The 13,297-nt window shown below is 37.4% G+C and overlaps 1 protein-coding gene across 1 annotated transcript; it reads right to left on the minus strand.

The window, feature by feature from the left end:
* Window positions 1–1,476: 1,476 nt before the first annotated feature.
* LOC131198025 (olfactory receptor 5P56-like) lies at window positions 1,477–2,394 on the minus strand. The gene has a single exon (XM_058182535.1). The coding sequence runs from the start codon at window positions 2,392–2,394 to the stop codon at window positions 1,477–1,479; it is 918 nt and encodes a 305-aa protein (XP_058038518.1).
* Between the last annotated feature and the right edge of the window lie 10,903 nt (window positions 2,395–13,297).

Below are 13,297 nucleotides of genomic sequence, written 5' to 3' on the forward strand. Positions count from 1 at the left end.
GCATGTTTAAATATTCACTAAAAGAAAAGAACTTTATGTCAATGTATTCACAAAGGTTAAAAGAAAGTAGAGGCAACCTGTGTTTATTATTTCTTTTTTCAAATATATAATTAATTGAAAGGCACACAAAAACTTTGGTCATTGAACAAAGAAGAAGAGACATTAGTCAAACAAAATCCAAAAAGGAAGCACTGTCAATCTGAATTGAAGCTGAAAATGAAATGAATCAAGTGTCCCCAGGAAATGAATTCAATTCAACACAGGGGTGAAATGCTACCAGTTCAGACCGGTTCGACCGAACTGGTAGTGGAGGTGGTGCATGGTTCGGAGAACCTGTAGCAGCGGCAGCGTGAGACCCATCCACCCGGACGTCATTACTTACTGGTTTTAACCAGAAAGTAACCTGTTTTTGACCCTCTGCGCACGCGCAGAAGGCTTTGCGCATGTGTAGAGGTCCAAGTGTGCACACGACACATGCACACTTCCGAACCTGATTCAACATATGAATATTTATGGGTGAGAGGGAAAGAGGAAGAAGGAGAGAGAGGGAGTGAGGGAGAGAGAGTTCCGTAGCATTTGTAAACAATTTGTTATGGAATGGACTTTTAACTAGAGATATATGTAACCTTTCATATCAACTCTCCTTAGAACATGTCTGCTTATTTTAAGGTATCTAGAACGTGATATTTTAAAAGATTTTTTTTTCTTGTAGGATGAATCACTGCTGAGTAAAAAAAAACTAGGTATCTATGTGGCTTCTTAATTTTGAACTATTTTTGCCATTAACCGTGATCTAAATGTATATAAAATGTGACTGATACTAAATTGAGATGGATTTAAACAGATGAGATTCAGCCAGACCAGGTTTTCTGGATGAAGAATTCTGGGAGTTGAAGTCCATTTATCTTGAGAGTTGCTAAGGAAGGATGCGAAACGTTGGATTAAGTCAAGCTTTTTGGGGGATAGTAAATTGAAGATCTATCCCATCTTTTCAACCCACAAGTTTGGTTTAAAAAGTTTCAATATTACAAAGTTCTTGAGTCTTTATGGTTTCAGCTATCAACAATCAGAAATGTGGGCCATTATTTTTCAAATTCCATTCCAAAACAGTGTTTTCATTTGAAAAGTTTAGTTTAGTTTATTGCTTCTGTAGCAAAGGAAGACAGTATAGAACAGTATAGCCTTTATTGTCATTGTACATCATGTAGACAACGAAATTGGTTTGAATACTATCTGAAGCCGTTAAAATATTATAATATGTTTCTGTTGTACATAGATAGTCCATAGTTAAAATACACTTATCACAGACAAAATATTTATGTCTTCTCCAACAACACGATACCATTAGTCAGGGTATTCAACTATTGGCTAATAAAGCATAGTAGAAACCCTATTTTTTTTGGGGGGGTTGTTTGTTTGGTGTGTGTGTGTGTGTGTGTGTGTGTGTGTGTGTGTGTGTGTGTGTAAAGCAACTCTTTACAACATTTTGGATGCTGCCCTATGTATGCTCTTATTCCTCAAGGTATAAATGATGGGGTTGAGCAGAGGGGTGACCACAACATAGAAGACTGCGATTTGTTTATCATGATCAGGAGATGTAGCTGACTTTGGAATCATATACATACAGATAATCGTTCCATAAAACAAAATGACCACAATCAAATGGGAGCCACAGGTAGAGAAAGCCTTGCGCACTCCAATGTTTGTCTTCATATGCGAGACAGAATAAAGTATACAGCCATAGGTGATCAGAATAACCGACAGAGGAACCAGAATGCCTAGTGCTCCTATAGCTAAATTCACAAGCTTGGCGATTTGTGTATCGCTGCATGCAAGTCTCAGCACCACTGGCAACTCACATATGAAGTGGTTGATCTGGTTGGGACCACAGTAAGTTTGGCAAACAAGACAGATAAGACAGATGGCACACAGCACAGGAGCGATAACCCAGCAGGCTAGAGCAAACTGCAACTGCTTTCGCTTGCTCATGGCAGTAGCATAAATTAGAGGACAACAGACTGCCAGGTAGCGGTCATAGGCCATGACGCTCAAGAGAAAGGACTCCATGCTCCCCATGGTCAATGCGACATACATCTGGATGGTGCAGAGTGCAAAAGAGATGATTCCATTTCCAGTCAAGAGATGGCTTAACATGAGCGGCATGGTGCTGGTAACATAACATATTTCTATCCCTGCCAAATGCGAGAGAAAGTAGTACATGGGAATGTGCAGCTGAACATCAAATTGCACTATGATGATGATCAGGAGATTCCCCAGAACCGTAAGCAAGTAGACAAGGAGAATGACCGCAAAAAAGAAAAGCTGGATTTTTCTTTGGCTGGCCAGTCCCAATAAGATGAACTCCTTAACAGAGGTGACATTCTCTGCTTCCATCCTGGCCTCCAATCCGTAACGAAGGAAAAATGAAGGAAAATTTTAGATCCCTTGGGAAAAAAAGGCTAACTATCATTTTTTAACAAAAGACCAAATTATTCTCAAAAAAAGCCCCATTGCCACCCACTTTTATATCTCAAGGCAGAATGATGAGAAATTTTAAATCAAAGATAACCATTTCCATAATGGCAGGCTAAACCCCTGGATATTCTTGTCTTAACTCAAAAGCTAAGGCAACTTAAATTTGCTTACAACTTGGATGGATATGGGAAAGTTGTTGGGAGGGTGGTTGGCACACAGCTAGAAAGGAGACTGAAGTGGATTATCTGGAACCTTTCCAGTCCTGGCTAGATGGCTCAGTGGCTAAGACACTGAACTTGTCGATCAGAAAGGTCGGCAGTTTTGGCGGGTCAAATCCCTAGTATAGGCTTCCTGCATGAGCAGGGGATTGGACTAGATGACCGCCAAGGTCCCTTCCAACTCTGTTACTGTTACTTACAGTCTGAATTTAGGTCAGGGCATAGCATTGAAATGGCATCGGTCACACTTGCCTTTGGAGGGCTCAGGGTGCAATTGGATGCAACCATTCTGGCCCTCCTGACCCTCTCAGCAGCTTTTGATATTATCAACTATGGTTTCCTTCAGGACTAGCTTCTGGGCTTGGGAATGTGAAGCACTGTATAATGTTGGTTCTCCTTTGTTTGCAGCCAGATTCAGTCCATGTTAATAGGAGAGGAGAGCTCAACTCCTAGAATCCAACAATGCCTCAGAACTCAAACCTGTTGCCTCTCCATTTCAACCTCTACATGAAACTACTAGGGGAGATCATCTGTCAACATGGGGTCTGACATGCTAATCACACCCAGTTATATATCTTTCACCCCTAGCTAGACAGGTGATACTGTGACAGTGCAGGCTGAAGGCCTGGGTCTGGATGGAGAGGAACAGGCTTTGACTCAACTCTGGCCAGACCGTCTGGCTCTGGGATTTTGGTTTCCCACGGCCAACCTATTTCATCTTTGACTCTGGCATTCCCCAGAGAGAACTAGAATTAGTATGTCATTGGTTTTTCTAGACTCCTGCTCAAGACTATGGGAGGGAGGGACTTTTGCACATCTGGTGCACCAATTGCAGCCTCTCTTGAACCAGGTGGCCCTGTTCATAGTCACCCGTGCCATAGTTACCTCCTGTTTGGATTACTGTAATGTGCTGTATGTGGGGCTGTCCTTGAAGAGTATCCAGAAGCTTCAGTGGCAAGGGTGGGCTTCAAAAAATTTAGCAAGGGGTTCTCTGCCTGGTTGCTGGGTGGGTGTAGCCATGGTGGGAACACCTCCTGCACTATGGCAGGAGGTCATTTTTGCCCTGTCCGGGCTTTGGAGGCTTTCCTTAAGCCTCCAGGAAGGCAAAAATGGCCTCCCCAGGCTCCGGAGGCCCTCTGAAACTTGTGGTAGGCCCATTTTTCACCCTCCCCAAGCATCTGTGCATGCCCTGCGCTTACCTGTGCATACCCTGCACTTACCTGCATCCAAAATGGGTCACGTGGGGCCTCCTGGGATGAGCGGGGCGGGGTTGGAAGAGCCAACCAGGAGTGGGATTTGGGGGTTCTCTGAACTGCACAGAATCTTAGCTAGAGATTCTCCCCAACCCCTGCAAACCCCCAGCAGCCCACCCCTGTTCAGCGGGTTCAAAATGCAGCATCCCACATAATTCTGCTTGAGTCAAGGTTTACATGTGTCACCTTTTTTGCAGGAGCTGCATTGGTTATTGATTCACCTCCAGTTGCAATTCATTTTACAGCACAGTAGAGTTGAAAAGGACCTTGTAGATCATCTAGTCCACCACCACCCCCTGCTCAAGCAGGAGACCCTATACTATATCTGACAAGTGGCTGTTCAGTCTCTCAAGGTGCCGGTTATTACCATTAAAGCCCTACATGGCTTGGGGCCAAGTTATTTGAAGTATTGCCTTTCCCCAGATACATGTATCCAGCCCATCAGAGTGGACAAGCAAGGTATGTTGTGGGTCCCATGTATTAGTGAAATGTATCTAGTGGACCAAGAAAAAGAGTCTTCTCTGTGGTGGCTCCTTCCCTTTGGAATATCATTCCTTCAGAGATAAGATTGGCTACCACCTTGTGGCTTTTCCAGAAGGTCCTGAAGATGTGGTTCTGTCAGCAGACCTGGAGATCTCAGGTTGATATGTAGCCAGTCAAATGACTGGTTTGATTGTGCAGTTGCTGCTGGTGGTGGTGGTATGGAGTGAGGAGCTATGGGTTCTTACATTGTGAAATTTTCATGTTGTAAAGAACATAGGTGTTCTTTACAACATTGGGTTGAACTTAGGTACTAAAAAAGGTTTCTGAGAATACCATGGACAACCAAGAAAACAAACCAATGGATTATCATTAAGAGCCATGGTGGCACAGTGGTTAGAATGCCGCACTGCAGGCTACTTCTACTGACTGCAATTTGGCAGTTCAAATCTCACCAGGCTCAAGGTTGACTCAGCCTTCCATCCTTCCAGTCAATACACTGTCCACAAAATAGGTATGGTGTGAAAAGAAAACTGCAAATAAAACATGTTTTTTTAAAAAAAATTGTTAAACTTACTGGTATAGAGTCTCCTGCTTGTACATTACTTTGAAGGCTGTCATTGAGAACTAGCATAGCAGTCTTAACTAAAATGTTCTCTGAATTCTTAAATCATCTTTTGGGTCTGTTAATCATATACATTAATGATACCTAATAAGAGCCGTGGTGCACAGTGGTTAGAATATAGTATTACAGGCTAATTCTGCCTACTGTCAGCAGTTTGATCCTGACCAGTTCAAGGTTGACTCAGCCTTCCATTCTTCTGAGGTTGGTAAAATGAGGACCCAGATTGCTGGGAGCAAGATGCTAACTCTGCAAACCATTTAGAAAGAGCTTTTAAAGCACTGTGAAGCTGTATATACAGTCTAAGTGCTACTGCTAAATGCTATCAAGCAAATCAAGCCAGATTTCTCGCTTTGAGGCACAAATGATCAGGCTCAAATTATCCTATTGCAGACATATTCTGCAAAGAGCTACTTTTCTTGAGAAGGCTCTATTTCTGAGAAAGGTGGAAAGAAAGGAACAGGAGGACCAGTTGCAAGGTTGATGGATTCAGTTACACCAGTCAGGAGTACACCATTAGAAAAACCTGAAATTCCAGGTTAGGACTTTCATGAAGATTGTCATGAAGAAAAATTATGTATGAGGTTGCTAGGATGCAACAGCAATTTCATAGAACAACAATCAATCAATCCTTTATCCCCCACCCACATAGACAGGCAAGGCACCAGAATGTAAACTGACGGCAAACAGTACTCCTTACTAGCACGGATGATGTTACCTTCTCTGTTTCCCTGAAAATAAGACCCAACCAGAAAATAAGTCCTAGCATGATTTTTCAGGATGCTCATAATATAAGCCCTACCCCCAAAATAAGTCCCCTTTAGTACCATATTTCCCCCAAAATAAGACCTAACCAGAAAATAAGCCCTAGTGGGTCTTCTGGAGCAAAAATTAATATAAGACCTGGTCTTATTTTTGGGGAAACATGGTAGTTAGGGTAATGAAACATTTGCAAGAAAACAAGCAAGCTCAGAAAGCATCAAGGATCCCACATTTCAACCCGAGCTACAAATATTTTCCTTTATTGAATCCTTTATCCAGCAGTAAAGTATCAGCTTACCGTAGCCCTTTACCAAGCATCTACAAGAGTCATCCCTTGCTCTTGGCTTCTGTCTATCTCAGTAGACTATATCAGATATATAATTGGAGAGGGTTTGAAGATCTATTGTACAATTCTCAAAAAGTTGTGTTTTTTTAAACATATTTTTATAAAATTCTTAGCAGGACTCGGCGACTTATCATCTCATAATTCTTAAAAGCATCTAAGCTCTTATGTATGAATAATAACTCACAACACCTGGAAATACCTTGAGATTAATTAATGAGCATAATTATTTTCATAAGGAATCTACAAAGTGTGCATGATATCAGTGGGAATATGAAACTTTCTTTGCATTTGTTTATTCTCAGAGGCTCCACTGAAAAGAAATTGATAGCAGTTAACAATCTTAGGGAAACTGCTCCAATTAATTATCTTCCTGGTCAGTTATTCAGCGCTTGATATTTTTTTATCGTTAATAAGGGAAAAGAAATTATTTGGATAGATAAATCAAAGTTTTAAAACACCAATACCCGATGATCTCCGTTTTTCTTTTTTTAAGTTTTAAAAGATTTTTATTAAACATAAAAAATTCAATGTCTACATAAACAGTATGTTGTCTGAGTACATTTAATTTTAAGAAATAGTAATCATAATACTATTCATAATACTAATAATGATCACATAATAGAATAGTATTTGCTTATCCATTTTATTTATTTATTTATTTTATTTATTTATTTTGTCAATTATATAAGATAACAGATAAAAGTATAAACATAATTTGGCTACATAAAAAGAGTAAATAAAAAGGAATATTAGGACAGGGACAGTAGGCACGCAGGTGCACTTATGCATGCCCTTTACAGACCTCTTAGGAATGGGGTGAGGTCAACAGTAGACAGCTTAAGCTTAAAGTTTTGGGGGTTTGGGGATGAAATTACAGAGTCAGGTAGTGCATTCCAGGCATTGACCACTCTGTTACTGAAGTCATATTTTCTGTAATCGAGTTTGGAGCAGTTCACCTTGAGTTTGTATCTATTATTTGCTCATGTATTGTTGTGGTTGAAGCTGAAGTAGTCATTGACAGGTAGGACATTGTGGTAGATAATTCTATGTACTATACTTAGGTCAGACTGAAGTTGGCGTAGTTCTATGTCGTCTAAGCCCAAAATTTGGAGCCTGGTGGCATAAGGTATTTTATTGGAGGTAGAGGAATGGAGGACTTTAGAATAGAGAATTTAGAATTTAGAGAATAGAGTATTTTAGTGAACCTTCATTATGTAATTAATCATTCTCTTATGCTTTTAAATTTCTAATTTTTGTTTCTGCTAATTAGCCATTGATAAAACAAATCCCATGTTAAAAAGTATTCAATTTCTTCCTTCTCCCTTATTTTAAGTGTTAATCTTATCTATTTCTGCACATTCTAATATTTTTTTTATTACATTTCCCTCTGTAGGGATCTCTTCAACATGGACTGTTGTGCAATTCTTGCTGCTGTTAACATAAAATTAAATATGTATTCTCTTCGTTGTATTTTTCTGGTAAAATACCCTGCAAAAATATTTCTGGCTTTAGATCTATGTTCTGCTTGACCATTTTTTCTAACCATGTATGGATTTTTGTCCGATATTATTTTGCCTTTGGGCATGTTTAGCACATATGATAATATGAACTCAGCGTCTGATTACATTTCCAACATTTAGCGGACATGTCCTTAAACATCTTTGCCAGTCTTATCATGGAAAGTGTCATCTGTAAAACATTTTATATAGATTTTCTTTATTTTCAGTTGCCATTGTTAGTTTATAATTCCTATCCAACAATTTCTGCCATTTATCTAATTTTATAGTATAACCAAATTTTTAGCCCATACTATCATTGTTTCCTTTACTTGCTCTTTTTCCATTTTAATGCTCAATAGATAGCTATAAATTTTTTTCATTAGCTTTTCATCTGTCTCTATTAGTATCTGATCTAGTTCTGTTAATTCTTTATATTTTAGCATCTTTCTCATATGTCTTTTAACTATCACTAATATTAAACCAGAAATCTCAAAGGTGCTTTTTCAAAAGGCAACTGGACTCTTTGTTTTTGCCTGAATACATTTTGCTCCTCATCCAAAAAGTTTCTTCATTTCTGAACTGAAGATGTTTTTGGATGAGAAGTGAAACGTCTTCAAGCAAAAACAAGTCCAGTTGCCTTTTGAAAAAGCACCTTTGGGGCAACCATGACCTGTATTGTGTTGTGAGCTGCAATAGGCAAGAACAGACCAGCATAGATACAATGGCGTTTATTGACTCAAAGTGGAACTGAAGAACAACAGGCAAATCCCTGTAATTTATATTCTAGGCCCACAGGACCTCAACCAATCACAATACCTTAAAAAGCCAGCCCAAATATTAATGTTCTGTTTCCTTCCAAAACAGTTGAAGTTAACAGTTAGGGTAATCTAAAGGTTAGTTTCACTTTAGCAAGGCTTAACACAACTATATATATTCAATACATAATAACCTGAATGACTGAGAATCTCCACAGACATTAAATCAGAAATCAGGGCCTCTGTGGCTCAGACTGGTAAGACAGTTTGTTATTAACGGCAGCTGCTTGCAATTACTGCAGGTTCAAGCCCCACCAGGCCCAAGATTGACTCAGCCTTCCATCCTTTATAAGGTAGGTAAAATGAGGACCCAGATTGTTGAGGGCAATAAGTTGACTTTGTATATAATATACAAATGGATGAAGACTATTTCTTGACATAGTGTAAGCCGCCCTGAGTCTACGGAGAAGGGTGGGATATAAATGCAAATAAAAAAAATCAGAGATTTCTAGCACACTTCAACTGAAAAATTTAATACTGATCTAGTTAACACTGGTTTAGAAGGCTGGAGAGTAAATTCTTCCTTCCTTTGTGGAGAGCTACAGAATTCAACCCTCACTCATGTCCAGTTTAACATCTACTGTTATAAAGTGTTGCAGAAGTGTTGAAACTGTTGGATGAGGTCATCCACAGGTTTGGTATTCAAGTATCATCATAATTGTATTTTTTTGACCCCAGACCAATTAAGTGAAGCTGTCAAGGCTCCGTACCTGAAGATTCTATGCATGTAGATGAGAAGGAATAAAAATGTATATGTGTGGGTAATGAGTTTGTGAAATCATCCACTTTGCTGATCTCCAGTCTGCCTATCCACAACATCTGGTTGATTTTAGATTCACTAGCTACCCATATTTTTCAGAGTATAAGATGCTCCAGAATATAAATGCACCTTAGTTTTTGGGGAGGAAAATAAGGGGGGGGGGAACTGCCTCTGCCTACCAGCATCCATCTGTATTCATCTGGCTAGCATCCTGTTAGTGTGTGAGAGAGTTGAGGACTGTTTGGAAAGTAAAACAGTATTTGCTGTGTGAGCAACAAGGGAAGGAGACAGCAAGAAGCCTGGGCGTGGCTTAGCTCTGGAGCTCTGAGTCTGTGCTGAACTACTCTAAACTAGTCTGCTGCTCAAAACTGAAACTGAAACTCCTCTCCTCTGCTTGTGTTTTGCTTGTATTTACTATCACGTTGGAAAACTTGCTTTCGATATTGTATATTTTACTTCATGTGTTATATTATATACAAAGAGAAGTTATTGAATTCTGCTGAATCAGTTGCTTGTGTGTGTTTTCTGGATGTGATCGTTGCTGCAAACTCTGGGTCCTGGCAGCAAATAGCGAACAGCCAGGTCAGCTTCAGCACATTATTGCAGCCTGATTCAGCATGAGCAGCTGATTGGCGGGTGGATCTGCCTCCCAGAATACCCCCAATCAGCTGTTCCAGGCTGCAGGGATTGCCACAGACTATGGCCGCCTCTGTGCCTCACATTTTTAGCTACGTTCAGTGTATAAGATGTACCCAAATTTTCACCCTTTTTTTTTTTTGAGGAGGGGAAGTGTGTCTTATACACCAAAAATACAGTAAATGGAACAATCCCTAAAGTTGATATCTTTCAGGTAAATTACTTTGCATTTAGCTAAGTCAGAAAAAAGGGAGATTTGGGTATAACTAAGAAATGATGGTCAGGACTAGAAAGAGAAGGGAGTTCTGGAAGAACAAAGAGGTAACATTTCATGAACATAGTTTCTTTCTAAAGCTCTCTTTATCTTATGCTATCCTTTCCTAGAATTTGGTTTGCTTCTAATATTTTTGATATCCTATCAGCAATCTTTGGTCTTTCTCTGAGATGTGCATTGGGAGAGAGAGTAGCTTTACTTTTCTAATTTTATACCACATATCTCAACTCTTGCATAGTTTTCCTTAGGTGACTTAACTAAGGGAGTTTCCCCTTAACTGTGAAGTTAAATGCCTCTCCATGTTTAATTACATGACTAAGATCAAGCATAACTTGTTTCTTAAGGTTAAGTATATAGGGATTTACCTGACGGCAAGATGTAGTACGCTGAAAGAAAATAATTATTTTAAACTTAAGCAGCAGATTGTGTTAGATTTGGCAAAATGGGGAAACTTACAATTATCGTTGATTGGAAGAATATCAACTATTAAGATGAATGTATTGCCTAGAATTTTATATCTGTTTCAAACAATCCCAATTAAATTGGGGAAAGGATATTTTGAAGATTTGAATAAACTTATGTTGAAATATATATGGCAAGGTAAAAATGCAAGGATAAAACTTAAACTGCTGCAAGATAGGAGAGTAAGAGGAGGTTTTGGATTGCTTAATTGAGAATTATATTATCAAGCAGCTAGTTTAATGTGGATCAAGGAATGGATAATTTTAAGAAATAATAGAATATTGACTTTGGAAGACATGATTTGCTATTGGGATGGCATGCTTTTTTATGGTATGGGGAAGCTAAAACACAGAGTTATTTTAGAAGACACTCTATAAGAGAGGCATTACTGTCAAACTGGGAAAAGATTTAAAAAAGCCAATATTTAAAAATCCCAGTTTGGGTATCAACTATTGAGGCTTTTTCATATTCAAAAATATTCAGGAAAGAACAAATTGTGAGATATTGTGAATTTGTTGAATGAAAAGGGTGAACTAAAAACAATAATTAGAAACACAAAGTATAAAAATGAACTGGTTTTCTTATTTGCATATATGCTCCAGACATGATAAAGATTCAAAAACAGAGGGATTTTACAACAATATGACTAATTTAGATAAAATATTGACAGGTACTGATGACAACTTAATTAGGAAATTATATCGATATCTACTAGAATTTAAATTAGAAGAAGAACAAGTTAAAGAAACAATTATTGCCTGGGGGAAAAATTTTGGACATGGGATTGATTTAGAAGTATGGCAAAAACTTTGGACTCAAAACTACAAAATGACAATGTCTACCGCATGCAAAGAGAAATTGTATAAGATGTTTTATAGATGGCACTTACCCCCAGCAAGAATAGCTAAAATGTTTAAGAACAAATCTGGAAAATGTTGGAAGTGTCATCAGATTCCTGCTTCATATTACCATATGTGGTGGACATGTGTAGAGGCTAAAAGATATTGGTCTAAAATCCACACGTGGTTGGAAAAGATGATAAAGAAACATATTGCTAATAATTTCATCTTGCGATGGTAATTTTTCATTTTTCCAATTTTTAGCAAACACGATCCTAGCTGCTGTTAGAACATTTACAATCAAATATCTCAGTTCTCTACTATACGTTTCAGATATAATTCCCAATAAAAAAACCTCTGGTTTAAGATCAATATGTTTCTATTACCATTGCAAGATGAAATTATTAGGAAAATGATGGAGTGCACAGAAATGAGTAAATTGATTTTAGAAATTAGAGAACAAGAGGATAACCAATTCTATAAGACATGGGATCTCTTTTATCAATGGTTATAAGGGGAATTATGTTAAAAAGAATTAAGAAAGGTATAAATATAGGGAAATATTTAAACAATATAATTGCTTTTAGGGAATGGACTTGAAGATGTGTAATATTAATTTGTAAAGTTGATTTTAAAGGAGAAATTGAAACATTATAATTAACTAGAAATTATTTGATTATAGTTGAGATACATATCATACTGTAAGTTTAGATAATTAATTGGAATGTATATGGGCACACAGGATTGGAGATCAACCCATCGACACAATGTATTTGGATTGACGATGATTTTATGTATGTCTGTTAAAAATTAAAAAAAAAATTCCTTAAAAAAAAAAGAAAGAAACATATTGATCTTAAACCAGAGGGTTTTTTTATTGGGAATCATAGCGGAAACATATAGTAGAGAATTGAAATACTTGATTGTCAATGTTTTGACAGCAGCAAGGATGGTATTTGCTAAAAATTGGAAAAATGGAAAATTACCATCGCAGGATGAAATTATTAGGAAAATGATGGAGTGTGCAGAAATGAGCAAATTGACTTTAGAAATTAGAGAACAAGAAGATAAACAATTCTATAAGATATGGGATCTCTTTTATCAATGGTTAGAAGGGGAATTATTTTAAAAAGAATTAAGAAAGGTATAAATATAGGGAAATATTTAAACAATATAATTGCTTTTAGGGAATGGACTTGAAGATGTGTAATATTAATTTGTAAAGTTGATTTTAAAGGAGAAATTGAAACATTATAATTAACTAGAAATTATTTGATTATAGTTGAGATACATATCATACTGTAAGTTTAGATAATTAATTGGAATGTATATGGGCACACAGGATTGTAGATCAACCCATCGACACAATGTATTTGGATTGACGATGATTTTATGTATGTCTGTTAAAAATTAAAAAAAAAATTCCTTAAAAAAAAAAGAAAGAAACATATTGATCTTAAACCAGAGGGTTTTTTTATTGGGAATCATAGCGGAAACATATAGTAGAGAATTGAAATACTTGATTGTCAATGTTTTGACAGCAGCAAGGATGGTATTTGCTAAAAATTGGAAAAATGGAAAATTACCATCGCAGGATGAAATTATTAGGAAAATGATGGAGTGTGCAGAAATGAGCAAATTGACTTTAGAAATTAGAGAACAAGAAGATAAACAATTCTATAAGATATGGGATCTCTTTTATCAATGGTTAGAAGGGGAATTATTTTAAAAAGAATTAAGAAAGGTTAGAATATAGGGAAATGTTTAAACAATATAATTGTTTTTAGGGAATGAACTTAAAGATGTGTAATATTAATTTGGAAAGTTGATTTTAAGGGAGAAATAGAAACGTTATA

This window comes from Ahaetulla prasina, chromosome 4 (assembly GCF_028640845.1).
Source record: "Ahaetulla prasina isolate Xishuangbanna chromosome 4, ASM2864084v1, whole genome shotgun sequence".
NCBI classification, from domain to species: domain Eukaryota; kingdom Metazoa; phylum Chordata; class Lepidosauria; order Squamata; family Colubridae; genus Ahaetulla; species Ahaetulla prasina.

Bases quoted from the DNA above. Each gene is read 5' to 3' on its own strand.
- LOC131198025 (XM_058182535.1), bottom strand. From the start codon at position 2,394: ATGGAAGCAGAGAATGTCACCTCTGTTAAGGAGTTCATCTTATTGGGA.